We start from the raw sequence: 21,834 nt of genomic DNA, 5'->3' as shown, positions 1-21,834 counted from the left end.
CACAAAGGACCTTTCCTAATCCTGGAGCACATAGTTCTGCAACTGCAACACACCTTCCATCTCCCTGGGCATGAGGGAGGGAAGCAGGAATGTTTTCTAAGGTGGCAAAAGCCCAGCAGACAAATCCATGCTCCAGAAGAACCCATCAAGGAATAGGAGCAGGGTCAGAGGCTTCCCAATGACATTCCAGTTGTTGGGGGTGATTTTAGCCCAGATCAGGTGGCAGGGATGCAACTGCCCAGGTAAGGTTCAAGGTGAGCAAAGGCCAGGAATCATTCCCATGACACTGTTTGGGTGCTGTTGTCCTCTTTGGGAGGCTGAGAGGATGGACCAGTGGGGTTCAGAGCTGATCCCTTCATATTCCTGCACAGGTGCATCCATGAGGGGCGTTGGAGCCTCTGGAACCACCAGGCCATCGAGGCACAGCCAGAGGCTGTCACCTCTCCCAGCACAGAAGAGGGTGAGAATCACAGAATACTGGAATCATAAATGATCCTGATTTGGAAGGGACACACAGGAATCATAAAGTCCAACTCCTGGTCCTGCACAGACACCCCAACAATCCCACTCTGTGAGTGTTGTCCGAACACTCCTGGAGCTCTGGCAGCTTTGGGGCTGTGCCCATTCCCTGGGGAGCCTGGGCAGTGCCCAAACACCCTCTGGGGGAGGAACCTTTCCCTGAACTCCACCCTAAAAGGGCGCATGAGACATGGACTCTGCTGAGAGTTCCTCCAGACTGTGCTGAGAGCTGTGGCAAAGGACACCAAGGGATGCTGCTTTCTCTAAGCCATGTGTTCTATGTCCTCTCTGTGAACACACACAAATACGTATAAAATCATAAAATCATGCAATACAGGAATGGCTTGGGTTGGAAGAGACCTCAAAACTCCTCTCATTCCACCCCCTGCCTTGGGCAGGGACACCTTCCACTAGACCAGGTTTCTTTCTGATATTTAATCTAGATCTACCCTCTCTTAGTTTAAAACAATTACACTTTATCCTATCATGACTGGCCTTGTTAAAAAGTTTGAACTAGTTTTTCTAATATATATATATATAGACAAGGATCTCTTATACATGTATATATGTACATGTATGTGTCATATCTCCTGTATGTATATATATCTTTATATTTATATTTTTATTTACATATTTATATTAAAGTTTTATTTATAGGTTATATTTATAGTTTATATTTATATGTCTATGGTTTATCGTTATATATTTATATTTATTTATGTATGTTTGGTACTTCCAGTAAATGAGAGGGGTAGAGTTGCGAATACCCATCTTTCTTATACATATATATATATATATATATATGTGTGTGTGTGTGTGTGTGTGTATTTTTTATTGTTTTTAATTTTTTTTAAAATCTACATTAATATGAGGGGGACAGTTGGAAATGTCTGAGTTGTGTCAATCACAACGATGTGAAGCTCTAGACAAGAAGTCTGGCCCTGAGAGGAGAAAATCAAGTAGCTGGTCCCAGGTCAGGGGTGCTGAGGAACCTCTTTAAACTCAGATTTTTGGCAGCCTCCCTGAATTTTGGCCGGGGCCCAAACGGGCAGTGTGGAGACTTTTCCCTCAGCAGGGAAGCGAATCCAGCCTTTCCCACTCCAACTTAATGGAAAAAAAGCCCACAAGTCACACTTTGTTTATCAAAACAAAGCAGGGTGGTGAAGATGATGGTGCTGTAGGAGGATTTTTGGTGCCCCAGCCGATCAGGGGTCGGTGGGACCTGGCATCCCTTGATACCCGATCCCGCTCCCGCTCCCTGGGATGCCGGGAGGAGCAGCGGGATCGTGACTCAGCCCCACATGAGCCGGTTTCCTTCCTGCACCGCCAAGCCTGCCCTTCTGATGTTTTGTTTGCCGTGGAGCTCTGGGGGCCGAGTGGGAGCTCCTGGAAATCAAAGGGAAAAGAAACAACATCTCGGCCTGGCCGAGGCGGTGTCCTGGCTGGATGGGACACGGGGGAATTCCTGGGGCTCAGGGAAGAGGGACACTGGAGGAGGGCACAGGTCAGGGCTCCAGCACCAGGCTTCTTGTCCCAAAATTCTCCCTGAACGCAGCTGGATGTGCTCCTTGGATGCCCTTCAGCTGTCGGTGGGCTCCTCAAGCTTGGAGGAGGAAGAACAGGGCTTTTCCCTGGGTTCCTCAAGCTCAAAGGAGGAAAAACAGGGCTTTTCCCTCTCTCCTTTCTTCTCAGCTTGTCCTTCAGTCCTCTCTTGGACACACTGGGTGGGGAATGGGACCTCCAGTAGTCCCTCTTGGATTGAGATGGGAGTAGGAGGCAGCTCAGCTCTTGTTAATCACCCCGGACAGGAGATTGCCAGATTTTGTCTAATTTCAGATTTCTCCCTGTTGGTGAGGAAGACAAAACTCTCCATGAAAAGCGGTTCAATGTCTGGACCCATCCAAATATTGATCACATCCAAACTCTCACCGGGAATGTCCTCACTTCCCCTGTCCTGGGGCAGGATTTGTGGCCTGGGCATGGCTGTGTTGGGATCTGGTGTAATTTCAGTGGGAATGGTAATGCTTGAGAGTTGGGGGTCCTCCCTGTCCTAATTTTTTCATCAATCTAAGTCTACTACAGGTCTTTCCATGTTTCTTCCATCATCCAGAGGTGGCCCTGGATGTACCAGCCCTCAGGCAGTGCACAGGCTCTGGCTTGAGCCTTGGGGATGTTCCCAGAAGGGTGTCAGGATAGCACAAGCTGAAGAGGATGCTCTGGCCAGCACTGGATTCTACTTAATCATTGCAAAAAATATGGAGAAAATCTGTGTTGTCCTCATTCCCTCCATACCCACTGCACAACTTCCCCCTCCTCCCCAGGCAGACCCAACTCTGCCACCGTCCTCCCTCTGCCAGCATCTCTGATTCCCTGGATGTCAGAAATGGGCAGGATAACCCTGATCTCCAGCTGTGGGGGCTGCCTTGGCTCTGGCCTTGAAGGGGCTCACCTAGAGGATGAGGAGAAATCCTGATTTGGCCTGGATCTGCTCCAGATGGACACCAGGGGTGACACGCTGGGTTCAGCCACAGTGACCCTGGATTGATGATGAGCCTGATCCCACAGTGCTGAGCATGCACTATCCATCCTCAGGCTCTTCTCCCCACATCCATCCTCTCTTTGGCACATTCCCAAGCAGGGAGAGACCCACAGCCTGCCCACATCCCTCCGTGTTCTCCATCACCCTCCTCCTCGCCCGTTTTCCTATTCCCAGCATTTACCCTGCCGCACGTAGCCCTGGGGGAGCCAGAGGATTGTACACAGAGGGAGAAGTTATTTTTCCTTGACATAAACATCCAAGCCTTTCCTCGGCCCCTTCTCTTGAAACGTGGAGGTAGGACCTGGACTCATAACATCCGGCAGGAGGGGTTGGCCTTATCTGCCAGGAAACACTCAGCTCCGGATACATCCTCCCCTGCTCCCGGCACCCCAAGCAGCTCCCATTGGCAGTGCTGGGCAGGAAACCACTCAGCAGCTTGTCTCATTCCCTCCTCTGGAGAGACAGGAGGGAGGGTCTGATCCTGCCCTCCCCGCCGTGGGGTGCAGCAGGGTTCGGAGTCAGGGTGGGGTTGGGGGGAAAAAAAGGGATGGAGGGGGAAAGGTGAGTAAAAAAAGGGGGGAAATAGGGGATTTAGGATGTGGGGACTTGCGGGAGTTGGCTGTGCTGAGGGTCTCTCGAGGCTCTGTTGCTGATTTTAAGGGTGAGCTCAGTCCAGTCACCTCACCAGCTTCTCTGCCTCTACTTCCCTCACCTGGTTCTGCTTTGAAAAATCAGGGAAGATTGTTGGATCCCAGCTGATTTTGTAGCAGGATCCAGGTCCCTCAAATAGGGCAGGGACCCTCGTGCTAAAGGCAGAACAAGCACTTGGTCCTGTTCACATTCTAGGTAAGAGACAGGTCATGTCCCAGCACTGGTCGGAAGAAGGGTGGGAGGGAAGGAAGAATTATCTCTGTTTTACAGACAGGGAAACTGAGGCATGGAACATCCACGTTGCCGTTTGTCACCAGGGCCCACCCCTGTCCAGTGGCACTGGGACAAGCAGAGAGAGGACAGAGGAGTCAACACCGAGTCAACACCTGCTCAAGGGATGCAAGGGAAATTGCCCAGGGCATGACACACAGGGCAGCCAGCTCCTGGCCAGCCCAAATTCCAGCTATCCAGGAAGGTGACCTCATCCCTGCTCCCCATGCCTGGCACCACGACCTGCACAGCCACAGGGGCCAAGGACTGGCCAAGGCCACTGGACACTGGGGGCAGAGGGCTCACACCCTGCTCACATCGTGGCAAGGAGATACCCCTGTCCTGGCCCGAGCTGACGCCCCTGAGAGGAGCCCAAATGTGGTGTGAGGCTGTTTTATCCCTTCCCTTCCTGCAGCCCTGATTTGATTTTCCTGTTGGTTCCCAGGCTGGGGACAGCAGGCCACAAACCACATGACTCCTCAGCATGCACAGAGACAGCCATGGGCTCCTGGATTTGGGAGGGGGAGGGAGGAGAAACATGCCCAGGACTGATGCAGAACAAGTCCTGCTTGGGGTCTAGACCCCCTCCAACATCCATAAATGGTGATGGCCAGCAGTCTTTCATATGGATGCCCATTTTCCAAGCAAAACCACTCCTTCCCATCTCTGCCAGCCACTTACTTTCCATCTGTTCCCTGCAGCAACACCCTGCATCCCAAAAAATTGCTGTCTAGAGGGGATTTACCAAAGCATCCCATTTTCCATCCCCCCAGAGAAGGGAGGGATGGTGCTCCTGAACCCCATCTCAGCTGCAGTGTCCTGGAGGTGGGAGCCGGCTGCTCTGGGCTGGACGTGTGCCCGGATCCGGCCGTGGCTCCCAGGGAAAAAATTGCTGTGGGTAGAGGGGATTGACCCACAGCACCTCATTTTCCATCCCCCCAGAGCAGGGAGGGGTGGTGCTCCTGAATCTGATCTCAGCTGCAGTGTCCTGGAGGTGGGAGCCGGCTGCTCCAGGCGCTGGGCGTGTGCCCGGATCCGGCCGTGGCTCCCAGGGAGCCGCACCTCGCCTTGGCTGCGGCTCCCAACGCCCTCGGGGGGCCCCAGCTCCCGGTTGGGGCCTGTAGCTGTTCCTGGCGTGCAGAGAGCACAGGGACAAGATCCCAGCTCTCCTCACGTGGCTCTGGGTTGAGCAAGTGGGGACAGGCTTGGCTGGCAGGGCTCTCCGTTCATCCGGGCACGATGGGTTCCTTGGGGATGGGGTGTGTGGAGAAACCCCTTTTCCTGGGGAAATCAGACCCTGGGTTTGTTTCCAGCAGCCCTGCATGGGATGAAAGCAAGGAGGGAAAAGGCTCATAGGGTGGTGCAGTTAATCCCATTGTTGCTCAGGACATGGGAATAAGGAGAAGGACCAGTAGGAGCAGCTAATGTACTGGAGAAAGGGTCCTATAGGAAAAGAATGTGACATCCCTGATCAGGCTGGTGGCAATACCCAGAGCTGAATTTCTGGGGGGGCTGGGACAGCTGAGCCTCCTTCTCAGGGCAGTTTCACCATTCTCTGCTGTCTCTCAGGCCTGGGGCACCACAGGGATTGCAGGGAGAGATGGAGAAGGGAAAAGCAGCCCCACTCCTGCTCCTGGCAGGGTCCCACGTGAGTCAATGCTCCTGGGCAGAGAGGCCAAACAGGATCCTGGCACCTCCTTCTCTCCCTCCAGCTCCAAAATCCTCTTGGAAGAGTCACATTTGGGCTGAGCCACCCCAGTCAGGGAGCCACCACAGTACCTGGGGCTGGCAGGACACCCCAAGGCATCCATTTCCTTTCTAAAAGGAAAGACCAAGGGTGAATTTGGATGCCTGAGAGATGGAAGAAGGAAGAGGCAGGATGGGAGACCTGAATCCAGGGGATACAACTGGGGGATAAAGGATAACAGGACAGGGTTCTGTGGGTCATATTGGTGCCTCCCCAAATAATCACACAGCCTCCACCTTCTGGGATTATGGGCTTCGTGGATCAGTGATGTCATTTTTGGGAGACAAGGGACAGGATTGGGCTGGATTGGGTTGGATTGGGTTGGGTGACCTCTGAAGACCCCTCCCAGCCATCACACAGAGGTGGCATCACAAAGGGCACTAAGAAATGTTCTCCTCCACTTTTTGGGACCCAGCCTGGCAGACACTGCTCTGGGAGATGTTTACCCTGCCCTGGGTCTCCAGAGGTCCCTTCCAGCCCTAACAACTCCGGGATTCTCTGTGCCTGGCGTAACCTCAAGGACAACAGGGACAGAGCCTGATTTAATGTCTGGCAAGAGCAGGCTGTGATGCTTTTCCACCACAACAGGGATTAAGCTTTTCTCTTTGCTGGCCAGGCCTGAAGACCATCACTCAACATCACCTTCACGTGCCTCCTTAAATTTGACCCCCACATATTTCTGAGGCCTCATTGCCTCGATCTGCACCTGAAATGAGGATCCTTTTCAAGATCCCCACACTGTGGAACACATTAAAAGGTGAATTACCCAAACTGTGAAAGAAAAGAGAACCTTAAATGCAACTAAAACCCACGCTCCAGGCACTGGCACTCACTCCATAAATTGGCAACATCATCTGTGCTCACCAAGACACCAAAGGCAAAGCTCTTGACTTCACTGTAATGTGGAAACAGGATTACAAAGATCATATCTGAGAGATGGCAAAAGCCATCAAGGCAAAAGCAGAATCAAGGCCAGCACAGTGACCTAAACCCCGGGACACTCATGAAAAGTGAGGGTAAGCACTCATCATCCCCTGAGTCTGTTTGTTAGAAAGCAATCCACAATTTGTAAAGATAACTACAGATCTTTGTTTTATTTATAAAAAAAATGGAAGTAGAAAAATTTGGCTGAAAATACCAACAACAACGATGACAACAAAAATATAAAAAAATAGCACTTGCACGGGAAATGTTTCTGTTTTGAAAACTGTTGTCAATAGCGACAGCAATTTAAATCATTGAACAATCATCATATAAAAACATTTATTTAAATTAAATATTTTATGCAAACTCATATCTACACTCATTCAAAATGCATAGAGTCACACAAAAGAGATGGAATGTATTAGCTTAAAAACCGGCGAAATTTTGGGGGTTTTTTAAAAGTTTTCTTTGCAATTATTATTAATACATTTTGGGGACTGAAACCAGGAAATCATAACCACGTTACTAACTAATCATTACCAAGTGCCATACAGTAAACACTAAGATTAATCATGTCATATAACTGATTTAAAATAAAGCTTCATTTTTATGGAAAGGAAGAGAACTCGAGCAATACAAAATCTGAGGTGGGGGGGCAGGAGGAATAATGGAAGGAATAAATCAATGTACAGCTTTATTACAAGCAATAAAACGCCAGAGTTAGGAGAGGCATTGGGCACTGTGGCTCCAAACACGGAGCCTTCCCCTTCAAAGGATGTTTGATAAAAAAAGTGTCTGCTACATCATCACCTCTTGGCCAAAATGTTCATCCCAGGACCTGCTCCCATCTGGGGTGGATGCCGGCCGGGTCCTGCCTTTCCATGCCCTGATCTTACCCCACTCCAGAGCAGGCTCAGCGCTCTCAGGGCTGGCTACCCCAGTCCTGGCTGGTGCCCCATCCCCTCTGGGGTTTCCCGAGGGATGAAGCCCCCAGTCCATGCTCTGGGGCAGGGGATGGGGGCTTTAATCCCCATAGCAGTGGTCAGGCAGGTCAGGGTGGTCAGGCAGCAACGCCACCACCAGAACCCAAACACAGCTCATGGACCTTCACCAAAATCTTCCCTTCTCCCATCCCTGCCTTTCCCCCTTCCAGGGGGAATTCAAGCCTGACATTTGCAGGGTGCCGCCGCACTCCTGACTCCAAAGCAGAGCTGGGGATACCCCAAAATGAAGGGCAGCCTTCCTGTGCTCCAAGGAGCATCCCTGCTTTGGAAGAGGGGCTTGGCCAAAGGGCTTTGGCGTCGGGAGGTGCTCCCTGGCCACAGTGGGAGCAGAGCACTCCCGGCTTTGCACGGTGGTGGCCCAACAACCCAAATCCTTTACCTACAGCACCAAGGAGACTCCAGGGCCCTGTGGTTCGGTCACCCTGAGGGAGCGACGCCTCGGAACAGTGTCAGGTCCTTCCTGGGCCGCTCCAGGCGGCCCCGGCTGGGCTCCTAAGAGACGCTGTAGTTATTGTAGTAGGTGGCCGTGGCATCAGCCAGGACGGAGATGAGGCTGTTCTCGGAGCTGTGGGAGCTGCCAGAGCCTGGGACGTGCCCGTTGGCCAAGGCCCCTCCGTGGTGGTGGTGGTGGTGGTCACCGTGGCCGGGGTTGTTGAGATATTGGTCAAACTCATTGCGGTCCATCTCCCCCAGCAGCTCCGCTTGGCTCAGCTGGTCCAAGGTGTCAAAACTGTGGTGGTCTGGTGGTGGGGAGAGCTGGCCCAGGTGGGCATGGAGGTTGGGAGGGGGCAGGGAGGGGAAGGCGGGTGTGTAGTAGCTGGGAGGAGGAGGAGGAGGAGGAGGAAGGGAAGGGCAGCTGGAGGCCGGGGGGATCATGCAGGTGGCCGGCTGCGGCATGGGGCTGAGCGGGTGGTGGCCGCAGGGCAGGGAGCTGCCCGCGTACTCCGCGGAGAAGGTGGCACTGGCGAGGTGGGAGCGGTGATGCTCCTCGGGGCAGGGCGAGGAGAAGAAGCTCTGCTCGGGGTCTATGGCATCCAGAGGGGACATCTCCGGCGGGGTGGGCAGCCCGTAGGGGTAGGTGTCCACGCTGGTGCTGCTGCCGCTGCCTGGAGGCTCCCGGTACGCCCGCACTGCCGGCAGCCCCGGGCGGGGGGGGTACTCACCCGGGCTCTCTTTGTCCCCCCCGGCCCGGCTGCAGGTCCGCTTTTCCGGCACAGAGTTCTGGTCCCCCCGTGTCAGGCTGCCCAGCAGAAAGCCGGGATCCACCCGCTTCCCGATGCGCTTGACCTGCTTCTTCCGACGGGGCCGGTACTTGTAGTTGGGATAATCTTGCATGTGCTTCACCCGCAGCCGCTCGGCCTCCTCCACGTAGGGACGCTTCTGCGACAGGCTCAGCGCCTTCCAGGACTTGCCTGAAACGGAGGACACGCTCCCTTAGCACCCACAGCCTCCCAAGGGTGCCCCAATGTCCCATCTGGCACACACAGAGGACACATCCCAAAAATCCTGCAGAGGGATGTGGTGGGAGTGGGTGGGAGAAGAAGGGGGGAATTGAGGCTGCTATAGGGTCTCCCTTCATCCCAAGTCCCCACACAAGGTGGGTTTGGGGTTAGTAAATAAATCCAGGCAGAAGAACTCTCCCAGCTCCCTGTGGAGCAGGGACAGCCAAGGCCGTGCCTGGCTGAGCAGAAGGTCAGGACGTGCTGTCCTTTAAGGTGCCCCAGTTTGTGCCCTGCCAGGGCTTGCAGCAGGGCACAAGGAGACCTGGGCACTGTGACAGCTGGTATGGATGGTGGAGGGTGTCCCAGCTCATGGCAGGGGGATGGATTAGATGGTTTTTAAGGTTCCTTCCAACCCAAACTATTCCATAATTCTGTAATCCTATGACCTCGTGCCTCCCTGTTTGAGATAAAATGTCCCCAAGACACAGCACAGAGAAGCAGCATTGGGCAGGGGGGTTTTATCCCACAGTGAGGCTGTCCCAGGCTGCTCCTCAGGGTAAGGGGGAGAAATGAGGATACACATCAAAGCCTTTGATGCCTTCCCATGGCCTGAGACAGCAGAAATAACACTAATAAGCTGAGATGCTGCATGGCAAAGCAGCGAGGAGAAAACCCAAACCACCAAAGAAAACACCACAGAACTGTCCAGGGAAACACAAACTTTGGATAAGAGGTTGGGCAGCAAAGCTGTGTTGCAATTCGGGGAGCTCTTTCTCAGGCTGTCTGGGCTGATAATTTTGGTTTGCCCTCTTGGTTTCACATTAAAATGGGGCTTAGGAGGAAGGGAGAAATAGTAGATGGGGAGTGGGAAACAAATGTGTGCTCAAAATGGGTTGTGATCCCCCAAAAGTAACAGCAGAAAAACACACACACAGCCCCTAACCATGTAATACAAAGTGGCACAGCAAGGACAGGCCAGAAAATTTTGGGGGTCCCTCCTTGCAGAGCAGGGCAGCACCCTCAGGGTTTGCAGCAGAGGGGTGGCAGGGTGCCTGTCCCCTGGGATGCAGGACACCATCAGGCTTTGCACCCCGAGGAGTGGCTGCACACCTGGAGTGTGGGACAGTGCTGGGCTGAGCACCCCTGGCTGACAGGGCACGGTGCTGCTGAACTCCATCAGGTATTGCAGCCCCAGCGCGCTGCACCCGGGCTGGCTTTGCACCCCAAAACTAGCCAGGTAAGTGTGGGGGTGCCCTCCTGCCGTGTGCCAGACCGGGTCCCCACCTGGGCAGGGTTGGCACCCCCAGGGATGGCCAGTGGCACTGGCATTCCCAATCTGGGGCGCTGGATCTCGATGGGATTTGCACCCCGGGATGACCGGGTGGGTGCATGGTGCCCAACCCAGGGTGCTGGATCCGAATGGGATTTGCACCCCAGGAATGGCTGGAGAGTGCCTGGATCCCCACCCCAATGCTCTGAATCCGGACGGGGTTTTCACTCCCGGGACCGCAGGTGGGTGCCTGGGGACCAAGCCGGGAGCGCTGGATCCCAGCAGGGTGTGCATCCCAATCCCGGGTGGGTGCCTCCCCCGTGCCACCGGATCCGGGCAGGATTTGCACCCCCGGGAATGCCCTGCTGGACTCACGGGTACCGAATCCGGACCAGGTTTGCACCCGCAGGGATCTCCGGCGGGTGCCCCTGGGCACTGAATCCCCACAGGATCGCTGGGTGGGTGCCCGGGTTCTCCCCCCGGGGCACCGGATCCGGGCAGGGTTTGCACCCCCGGGGATGCCCGGGGTGGGTCCCCGATTTTCCCCCCTCCAACCCGCGCCCCCCGCGCTGCTCACCGAGCATCTTGCTGAGCTCCGCGTTGTGCAGGTCGGGGTTCTGCACCGCCAGCCTCTTCCTCTCGTCCTTCGCCCACACCATGAACGCGTTCATGGGCCGGCGGATGCGGCTCTCGGAGCCCTTCTCGCCCTGCGACGCTCGGGGGGGTGGCCCTGGGGACAGCCCCTCGCCCGCGTCCCCCTCCAGCCGCTCCGGCCAGGGGAATGTGCTGAGCAGCGCAGCCATGGCCCCCCCGGCCCCCCCGGCCCCGCCGCGCTGCCCTCGGGGTCCCCGCGCAGTCCCAGCCTCCTGCCCGGCCTCTCCCGTATTTATGAGCTCCTTGGAAAAAGCCTCCTCCAATGACACCGAAGGGACTCGCTGCTCCTCCTTGTTTGCAAACTCCTCAGCCCCGGCCGGGATGGTTTCTGCGAGGAAACTTCTCCCCACCTCTTCTGCCCGGCGCCCCCCGGGAAAGCAGCACCCCCAACACCCCCCTTCCTCCTTCCCACTCCCCCCTCCCCCTCTTTTATTATTATTTTTTCTTTATTTTGCTCGCCGAAAGGGAGTGAGGAGAGAGCTGGAGATGTCCCGCCCCCAAACAGCTCCGCTGCCCTCCGGCCCCTCAGGCATCTTCAAACTTTAAAGGCTGGGGGGTAACACAGAGAGAGGAGATAAAGGCACTGAAAACTGGGGAAAAAAGGAAAATGGCACTGAAAGGAAGATCCCACTGGGGTGCAAAGGGCCCCTCCCCGGGCTTTGACAAGATGCAGGAACCCTGTTTGCCAAGGGAAATCGAGGCACGGATCCTACAGACAGGGACAACTTTTCCCCACTTCTGCTTAAACCACCAGCCCAGGCTGTGCTTTGCCCAGCCCATGTGGGTTTTCACCCCAGATTTCCAGATCCCTTTGTATGGGATGGAAATTGGGACACAATGAACCTGCTGATGGGTGCTTGTCCAGCCTGATCAGACTTCTAAGGGAGCTTTTAGGGGAAAACGAGGCAGGGATGGAGCTCAAAAAGGATGAAACATCTCCAGTCGGTCCCCGCTGCCCATCCCTGGACACTGGGAGACAAAGGAATTTTTCCTTGCTGCTGCTTTTTATGGAGTGCTGGTGCAACCCAAAAAGATGGGATGGAAGTCCCAAAGCCACACAGTGGTGTCCCCCACTAAGCCCAGCTGGGTGGGAAAATCATCCAAGCAGCATTCCTCCCACTAGGACAAGGGATCTCCAGGAAGGTGATGGCGCCGAAAATCCCCTTTCCCGGCTCATCCCTGCAGCCTGCCCTGGGGAATGAATGCATTTGGTGCCTGCATTCCTGTATGATTTTGACCCGCAGATATGGGGCTGCAGGGAAGCCGTGGGTTTCCTCTCCGCGCTGCCAGAGAAGCAGCGGGACGGGGGTTTGGGATGGGCGGGCTGGGGCTGGCCGAGGCTGCCCCATCTGACCCCTAGGCAGAGGGGAAAACCCCGGCGCGGATCCCAGGCCGGGGAGTTCGGGCAGGTTTCCCACGTGCCTGGGTGTTCCTATTGACTCTTGTCAGATTAGGAGTGATGGAGAGAGCTCATGTAAATGCGAGCCGGGCAGGATCCGCCTGGGCTTCCTGGTCTCCCTTCCCTCTGCACAGGAGCGGGATGGCTCTGGTTTCTTGCGGATTGCAGCGATTTTGGGGTCAGGAGAGCTGGGATCCGACAACTTCGCTCGCAGCAGAAGCAGCAACTTCCCTCCCCGAGCTTTTCCCCGGGACTGAACTAAAACCCTGCGGAAGCAACAACATTTTCCAAAGGAACTGATTAAATCTATTAAGCTATTTACAAGTGGGCTCCATCAGAGCTGCTTTATCTGGGAATACAACAGGAAGGCAACTTCTCTTAAATCTAAAAGGTGCAGGAGATTTCCTGGTCTCGGGACAGATTTATAAACCCTTTCCACACATACACACACACACACACGGAGGAGCTGCCTTTTATCTGGGATTTGGAGCTGGGCACGCTCCTGGGGACAGCCTGTTCTGTCCCAGCAGCTCCAGATCTCTCCTAAAATCCTTTGTCACGCCTTGAAGTGCCGGGACGGGGCAGGGAGGGAGGATGTCAAACTCCCCACCCTGCCCTGCACAGGTCTCCCGGGTGCATTTTGCAGGCTGGAGCTGCTGCAGAGGTTGGCAGTGTTATTTTGGGAAGAAAACCTGGAACATCCTTAATTTTGTTTGGTTCCTTTAGGAAGGGTGGGAGTGCCCTGTAAAAGAGGCTGCCCGGGGTTGCAAGGTTTTGTTTTGAATAGGATGGTACTTTTGGTATGGTGAATATGTTGCATGGCTCACTGTAACTTTTTAACCCTCAGGATGCTCAGGACCTGTCTATCATGAATACAAAAACACCTCTGTGGAGGCCCCAGAGGCCAGGAATTTTTAGTAGTAGCAGCAGAATTTCCCTTCCTGGGAAAAGGAAAGAGATGGGTGAATTCCAGTTGATGCCTTTTACAGAACTACTTCCACCTTGCCCTGTGTTTCCACATTTTGCAGGATGGGTGGATAGGTTTGGGAGAGGAAAAAAACCCTGAGCAAGGACAGGACCTGCACCCACTCCTGCCTCTGCTGCCAAAGCCTGGAAGCTCTTGGAGTACCTCTCTGGGTGTTCCTGATCCTCATTATTCCCTCCACATCCTGGGAGTAACATTTGACCTCCCAAAGGTATCACAGGGGTCAACTCGTGGCTTTTCAGACCCTCTCGAGACCCAATCTGGGGCTCCTGTGTGGTTACAGCACAAAGAAATCCAGCAGAATATTCCTCATTTGGATTTCCTCCCTTCCCAGGGCCCCCACACAGAATTTTAAGTGCAAACACTGCTACTATTATTAATAACCACTTTTTTTCCCCCCTTCTCCCCCTCTCCTGCAGCACCTGGCATTCTGATGGCATTAGTAAGGAGGGTTTCATTCTGCACCCTGCCTAAAATGCTGGTCAAACCTGTCCTGTCGGAAGCTCCCACGTTACATAAAGGAGGCTGGGGCCATGTGAAAATGCCACCTCTTAATTACCACCGGATCGGGGTAATTAGTCTGGAAAAACCTCGGGATTACCTTTTTTTTGTGTGTGTGTGTGTGTGTGCTCACCTTCCCCTCTCTGCTGCGAGGCTTCACCTGTATCTGGGGCACAGGAAGCAGCAGAGCTCTCCCAGGGCTTTGGGAACAGGGAAATTACGGTGAAAAGCCGCGAGCGAAAATAGATGGAGCAGACAAAGGGGGGAAGAAAGCTTTGTTCTCCCCCATTTTCATGGATGGGGAACAGTGGCAACAACTCCCATGGGCCAGGCAGAAAATGAGTGGCTGAACCCTATATGGAACGACCACCTCTTTAAAAATAGCCCTCTTTTTTTTTTTTTTTTTTTTGGTTTTTTTTTGGGGTGGATCTGATATCTGGAATTTTATCCCTGCAAAGGGAGGGTTTATTTTCACCCTCCCACACCCCCATCTCGCACCCCGCCAACCTTCAGGGACATTAAAATATGTGAGAAAAGTGCAAATCCTAAATTAGCTCAATATTCACATGTTCCTTAATTATTGATGAAACTCTTGGCTCCCAAGGGAAGTTTTTGCAGAGAGAGCTGGGGGTTCCCAGCAGAAGATTCCCTCAGTGCTGTAGTTTCCAACTCTGCCCACTGCCCATCCTCCTTGATTCCACCAGGTTTTCCCCAGGGATTGCTACCTGGACCATTTATTTTCTAGGTAAAAAAACCCAGAGCTTTCCCATTACACAAAAATAATGCAGAAAAGCTCCCCTTCCCCGCCCCTTGAAATGCAAAATTTTTCAGCGTTGTGCTGAATAGTTCTGCTCTTACTGCTTTTAAAATGCAGTTTAAACGTTACAAAAATATGTATTTTAGTGCCTTTAGGTTAAATGGAACTAGGAAGAGTTTCCTTCTTACACCTTTAAATTTATGAAGATGGATTAAGATAAGAAAAAAATGTATTTGCGTGATTCAGAAGCGGATTTTGACTTGCTGAGAAATGAAGCTTCAATTTGTTTTACAATATTCCCACTTCTGCCACCACAAATTATGCATTTGTACTGCATTTCCCAGTCCTACATCACTAAAAGTTTGCTGATCCAAGACAAAATTGGTTTATCCTTGGATAGAACAGGTACAGAAACAAAAGCCTTGGTTATTGTCCCAAGTTCTCTGAGCTCAGATCCTTCCTGGGGGTTCCTGCCCAGGAGTGAGGGGGAATTAGGCAAAGGATGGCTTCAGATGCCCACAATCCTCACCCTGTATCCAATAGGATACACTATTCCCAGATCTTATTTTTCCAGCCAGGTGTGATGCTGGGCAGTGCTTCCAACAGATTTTGTGTGGTTTCCCTCTCTTCTTGGAGCTTCCTTCCTTCCCTTGGCGTTGGCAGGTTTGGAGGTTTCGTGACGTAACTTGTGTCTTTTGAAGGTGGATGCTGCAACAGCTTCAGTCTCGTGTGTTTAAACGGGAGAAAATTGGTTAATTACGCTGATGAATGCAGCTAATTGTCCTTGCTGAGAGCTGAGGAGCTGGAGGCAGAGAGCACCAGGGCAGCTGAAAGGAGAACTGCAGCCATGGACACGATGCTGAGCTGTCCTCAAACACTTCACAGAGCCACAGAAAGGTTTAGGTTGGAAAATCCCTCAGAGATCATCGAGTCCAACCATTCCCAGCTCTGCCCAGGCCACCTCTGATCCATGTCCCCAAGTGCCACATCCACAGGGCTTTGAAATCCCTGCAGGGATGGGGACACCTCCACTGCCCTGGGAAGCCCCTTCCAATGCCTGACAGCCCTTTCCATGGAGAAATTCCTCCTGATGTCCAACCTGAACCTCTCCAGGCACAATTTGAGGCCATTCCCTCTCCTCCTGTCCCTGTTCCCTGGGAGCAGAGCCCGACCCCCCTGGCTGTCCCCTCCTGTCAGGAGTTGTGCAGAGCCACAAGGGCCCCCCTGAGCCTCCTTTTCTGCAGGCTGAGCCCCTTTCCCAGCTCCCTCAGCCCCTCCTGGTGCTCCAGCCCCTTCCCCAGCTCTGTTCCCATCCCTGGACATGCTCCAGCCCCTTAAATTCACAAAATTAGTGAAAAGATCCCTCCTGAGCCTCCTTTTCTCCAGGCTGAGCCTCTTTCCCAGCTCCTTCAGCCCCTCCTGGTGCTCCAGCCCCTTCCCCAGCTCTGCTCCCTTCCCTGGAAACACTTCAGCCTCTTCAATTCACAAAAGTTACAAAGCAGCTGCATCCCAATAGACTCAAATTCACTTAAACACAAGCACAGATGGTTCTGAAATCTTTAATGGTGTCTTGCATTTATGCTTTAAAAAACCCTGGTTGTTACTAAGGGGCACTTGGGGACATGGGTCAGTTGTGGCCTTGGCAGTGCTGAGGGAATGGTTGGACTCAATGGTCTTAGAGGGGTTTTCCAACCCTAATGATTCCATGATTCTACAAATCTACCTCTGCTTTACGCTGGCTGCATGTGAAGCATCAGAGCTGGAACATCTTGGGAGGAAATTCAAGGAATTCTGCCTTTACCACATGTCTGGGCTGTCACTTGAGGTGCTCCAGTGCCATCTCCCATCTTTGGCACCAAGAAAAACTCCACAGACAGACAAAACTCGAAAAGTCCACAAAGTTCACGCAGATTTGGGTCCAACAGTGGTACCAGGACTATTTTTCCATGGTCTCTCCAGGGTAGTTTGGTGCCTGCAGGTGCTTGCAAGCACAATTGAACCTCCATTATTGCTGCTCTAACATTGCACTTGCCAATCACGTCCTTGGCCGTGGATCCTGCAGCGAATTCCGAGCCTCAAAGCCAAGAACAGCCCCATCCCTGCAAAGAATGGAGGAGCTCAGGAGAAACCAGTGTTGGAACGTTCCCAAAGCAAAAAGGAAAAATTTCCTTCAGTCACTGCTGACCCGGGGTTACCAAAACTGAAAACATTTTAATATCTGTGCTGCGAGTGCCTCTTTCCCCGTTGTGGAGCGACAGCAGAGCAGGGATTCTCATTTTCCTTGGTGTCCAGGTAATTTCACTGGGAGCCACCTCATTCTGTGAGGACAATGGATGAATTTATAACAAAAGGCCTCGGAGTTTGAAAGTCTGATTTTCGCGGAAATGAAACCAAGTCGCTCCTTTGTGCTCGCATTCTGCTAATTCCACCATCTGGGCACTGACGTAATTCTTTTTCTTGTGCTTTCTAAAAAAGGCCTTCTTGCCAAACCCAGAGTTGGGTTAAAACAGAACTCAAAACCCACTAGAAGCAAACAAACAAAAAATATATATGTAATTTATTACTCTGAGACATGTTTCTCTTGTTCCAATCATCCATTTCACTGGACAGTATCTGGTAAGAAGAGCTTTTCACTGAGTAATGTTGACCACAAACACAGAGCAGAGCAGTTAAAGCAATTGTTTCTGTCAAATACAAGCAATTTATGATTTATGATTATTTATTTATTATGATTTTCCCCTCCTACAACCACATGCAGAGCTTGGGGCACATTAAAATTCCACATTTCCCAGGATAAAGTGCCGTGTATTTATTGCAGAAATAGAAAATCTTCCATTGGTAGCTGATACTTCCATCTGAGCCAGATTTAAGTCTTGGGTATCCTGAATTTAACAGAAGCAACAGCACAAATTTAAAGGTTTATTCCCAGTTTTATTCTTCCTGTAACTAATACTGGAATGTGGCCAAGCACCCACAAGAATCAGCACACAGGAACACATGAAAATTCACAGAGGGAACAAACAAACAAGCCCAGCAATATTTGGGGAAGGAAACCTTATTCCTTGAGTAGCACCTTTTTAAACTGAAATCCCAGAGAGGCTGTAAAGTTTAATTGGCTTAAGAGTTAAAAAATAATAATTGGAAACAATCAGGCTTTTGGATTCTAATAACAAAAATTCTGACTTGTGGTGAGGAAGAAATCAGGAGGGATGCTTCAGTTTAACATAAAACATTATTTTGCTGTATTCTTTCACTGAGAAGTTGATTTTTTTCACCTCAAGCACGAGTTTCCTCCCAGTTTGACAATAACTGATGGTATTTGGTGGTCTTCCATTTAAGGAAGCCAGGGACAAGCAGATTATGGTGAATAATAATTGTACACCCTGAAAAGGAGATGCAACAAGGGTTAAAACCCCTGGCATATGAAATCCAGGGAAAGGCATCTTGTTCTCCTGTACAAGAAGTGAAACTTCATTTTGCTGCAGTGAATGAGCATGTCCTGAAGGCATGGGGAAAAAAAGGTGCTTTGGAAACCAAGAGATCTTAAAAAACCAGGGTTGAGCTGCAACCAAACCATCCATGTGGTCTGGGTGCTGCAGATGGAGCTTCCTCCACTGCACAATAAAGGCAGCTTAAGGAAATTTTTTTCCCTATTAACATCTGCATCTTGACAATGTTCCTCAGACCATGTTAAGCAACTCCACTGAGCTGAGACAATATAAAAATGTACCCATTTTCTTCAGCAGAGCAGCCAATGGGATGTTTTAGATTTACACTGATGAAATCCAGCCAGGCCTGGGTGAAATGAGCAGCTCATGGATTTGGATTCTGGATTCTGCCAGGGTAACTCTCTGGTCTTCAGGGTTGTGCTGTCAGTTTGCTGTGGCCAAAGAAATATCAGAACAGGACACCAGGAAGGGGAATCCTTCTTCCCATTCCACCACTTCCAAGCCCACCCATCTCTCATGACAGCTCTAAATGACATTAAAATGCCAAAATTCAAGCTGAATGTTTCAGATCTCCCACAAAACTGCTTGTGGCAGTGCCCAGTTGCAGCATTCCTTATTTCCAGGCTTATAATGAGAAACAAGCTCTAGTTCGGTTATAAATCCAAATAGCAAGTTTTCAATGTGTGAATGGCACATTGAAACAGCAATCTGACTGTGCTTTTAAAATCTTTTGGTCTCCCACTTTCAGGAAAAAGCCTTGCTGTAACCAAGGCAGCTTTCTGGATTCCAGAGGTACCAGTGAAGAGATCCTGAGTATGGCCTGGAAATCAAAGATTTAGGTATGGTTAATAAATGATAAGGTAAATACACATTTCCTTTGGCTTTGGTGCAAACTTTCAACTGTTTGACAATGGTTTGGAGGCACAGGGAGGTCTTTTTATTTCACCCTTAAGTGCTGACATTTTCTGAGCAAACTTTTAATCAGAGTAAGCATTTTGGGAAGAAACAACATTCATTTTATATGTAAAAAGAGATGAATGTAAAAATTAGACACCACTTTTCAAAAATCAATGAAAAAACACAAACAGCTTTGCAAAACCCCTCTGCTTCCAGAAGGTTCTCACAAGTGAAAACAATTTTAATAAAAACGCAGTACTAGGGAGCTTTTCAAATTTTTTTTCCTGGATTGAGAAAAACACAGTCAGGTGAAGCAGAAAGTCATTCCCTGCCTTTCACAGTCTTGGTGTGTTGATCCTCCATGTGGATCCCTTTTGAACATGGACTGAAGCTCCTATTGGCCCATCACCACGTTTTCCCCCTTGGGAGAGCTGTGTTTAGATAGAGTCTGAGTTTGGATCTAGCCTGTGTTTAGACCCAGTTTGTGTTTACATCCAGCTGGAGCTGGAGCAGTGTCCAAGCCTGGATTGGTGCTGTGTTTACACAGAGCCTACTTCAACACAGACTCACCCCTGAGCCTGAAAGGGTTAAATGTTCTTGCAGTGCTTCTTTTTCTTTCTGGGTGTTCCTTCCCCACATTCCCCTGTCTCCTCTTTTTGCTTTTTGTGCTTCTTCTTGTGGCGTTTCTTCTGCCTTTCCTCCTGCTCCTCTGTGCTGAGCTCCTCCCCCTCAGACATTCCCACAGAAATTTCTCCATTGCCTGTATTCTCATCACAACTGATGTTTTCTCCTTCATTTTCCTCTTTATGTTTCCTCTTTTTTTTCCTTTTGTGACATTCATTTAATGGATCATCCAGTTCTTTTCCATTCAAGCTCCCTGTCTTAGGCTTTTTCCCTGGTTTCTCACAGTCCTCTGTCCTTTCTGCCTCATCATCTCTCTTCTGCTTCTTCTTTTTCTTTTTGATTTTGGTTTCCAGCTCTTCTGAAGGCTCCACAGCTTCATCAGCTGCTGGGCTGGAATGATCCACCTTTGGTTCTGTTTCCTGCTGGGATCCCTTCAGCTTTGCCATGCGCTTGGCAAAATATTCCTGGACAGTGAGAGCACTCTTCACTGTGTTGGAACCATCTCCAGGGCTGGAGAGCCACTTGTTCCTCTCCTTCTCTTCCTGGGAGTCAAGATCAGCCTGAATTTCCTCCTGCAAGAGAACAGAGAGGAGCAGGAGTGAGTCAGGAGTCATGGCTTTAAACATAATGCTGTTTTTTTTGCACACTAATAAGGAAAATACTGAAAAGCAACGTGGTGCTTTGAAAATTAACTGTGAAAGTACAGATTTGGGTGGAAGTGAGGCAGTCCTTAATGTGAAAGATGCTGTAGGTTTAGGGAAAAGAGGTGGAAGGAGGGAAGGGAGCAAGAGAAAACAAACCAAGACAATTTTCAGTTTTAGTTTACCTACTCCTACATAACTCATGTCTACCAGTGCCATACATAGTACATTACACTGACTTTACAAAGCACATGTCTCTGCAAGACATAAACCAGCATGAAAAATGATCCACTGCAATCCATTAGCCTGTGGCACAAAGGAAATCCCATGCCTGGAATAACTCTTCAGCAAAGAACTTGTAATCCAGGGAGCAATCCAGCATTGAGGCATCTCTTCCATCTTATCTGATCTTTGGAAATGTTTGTTTCAGAGCTGCTCTGCTGTCAGGGTGTCCCAGATGTTGTTATTTAAACAGGCTCCATTTGATCACACGTTATCAGATGGCACAAACAACATCACAGGTTACATCTTACAAGGTTTCTGCAGACATGAAATAAAGAGCTGCTCATCTCCAGCTGCAGGTGAAGAGACTCCTTTCTAGAAAGGAAATATCAAACTAAGAAATATCAAACTAAAAGCAAATTACAGCTCTGGAGCTGGATGTTATGGATGGCATGAAGAGAATTGACTGAGAAAGCAACAAATGCCACAAGATGGAAATGTATAATTTGTTAAATTATCTGACATTTACAAAAGAAACAAACCAGAAAGGCAGCTGAAATTAAGGCTTGTTCACATACATACCAAAGCACTCAAAACAAAGCCTTTGCGGTATAGCCTTTTGCTTGGCAAAAGTCACAAATGACTCTTGGAAATGTCCCAAAGTTTCATAGAATCACAGAATCATTCAGGTTAGAAAAGAGCTCCAAGACTATAAAGACCAACCTGTGACTTTACCCCACCTTGTCCCCAGCCCAGAGCACTGAGTGCCACATCCAGTCACCCCTTGGACACCTCCAGGGATGGGGACTCCAAACCTCCCTGGGAAGCCCCTTCCAATGCCTGACCACTCTTTCCATGATGAAATCTCTCCTGATGTCCAACCTGAGCCTCCCCTGGCACAGCTTGAGGCCGTTCCCTCTCCTCCTGTCCCTGTTCCCTGGGAGCAGAGCCCGACCCCCCTGGCTGTCCCCTCCTGTCAGGAGTTGTGCAGAGCCACAAGGGCCCCCCTGAGCCTCCTTTTCTCCAGGCTGAGCCTCTTTCCCAGCTCCCCTAGCTCATTACTTGTTTTTTTAAAGCCTTGTACAAACCACAGGGAACAGGTACCCCCTCTGGATGGGAAAAGCTGGGAAGGATGGTGTAAAATCCTCACCAATATCTGCCCTACAACCCCTTCCTAAAGGAAAGGGGATCCACAGGGATTACAGTCAGAGATAATTCCTTGATTTTCCATTCATAAGTGCAAGGATGGGTAAGAGCATCCACTCTGCCCACACATCCTGAATCCTGCCTGCCCAAATCAGAGCAGTCAGATTTCACAGCCACTTTCACTGCCATAACC

The 21,834-nt window shown here is 50.9% G+C and overlaps 2 protein-coding genes across 2 annotated transcripts in view; both read right to left on the bottom strand.

Moving 5' to 3' along the window:
* Positions 1 to 6,791: 6,791 nt before the first annotated feature.
* On the bottom strand, positions 6,792 to 11,407 carry SOX7 (SRY-box transcription factor 7). Its single transcript, XM_071447741.1, has 2 exons — positions 10,944 to 11,407; positions 6,792 to 9,066 (listed from the first exon to the last, which is right to left on the bottom strand). Exons 1-2 carry the CDS (start codon positions 11,167 to 11,169, stop codon positions 8,147 to 8,149), a joined length of 1,146 nt encoding a protein of 381 aa, XP_071303842.1. The 5' UTR covers positions 11,170 to 11,407; the 3' UTR covers positions 6,792 to 8,146.
* A 5,793-nt stretch (positions 11,408 to 17,200) lies between these two features.
* PINX1 (PIN2 (TERF1) interacting telomerase inhibitor 1) overlaps positions 17,201 to 21,834 on the bottom strand; it is a 62,503-nt gene continuing 57,869 nt past the window's right edge. Inside the window, exon 7 of the mRNA XM_071447986.1 lies at positions 17,201 to 20,204. Within this exon, the coding sequence (XP_071304087.1) occupies positions 19,596 to 20,204 (609 nt within the window). The 3' untranslated portion in view covers positions 17,201 to 19,595. The remainder of the gene's footprint in view (positions 20,205 to 21,834) is intronic.

The sequence above is a fragment of the Agelaius tricolor genome, unplaced genomic scaffold (genome assembly GCF_023055355.1).
Source record: "Agelaius tricolor isolate 1412-34295 unplaced genomic scaffold, bAgeTri1.0.p SCAF_1, whole genome shotgun sequence".
Classification (NCBI taxonomy): Eukaryota; Metazoa; Chordata; class Aves; order Passeriformes; family Icteridae; genus Agelaius; species Agelaius tricolor.
The sequence above is the reverse complement of the archived record's forward strand: the minus strand, read 5'-3'. Positions and strand labels throughout refer to the sequence as shown.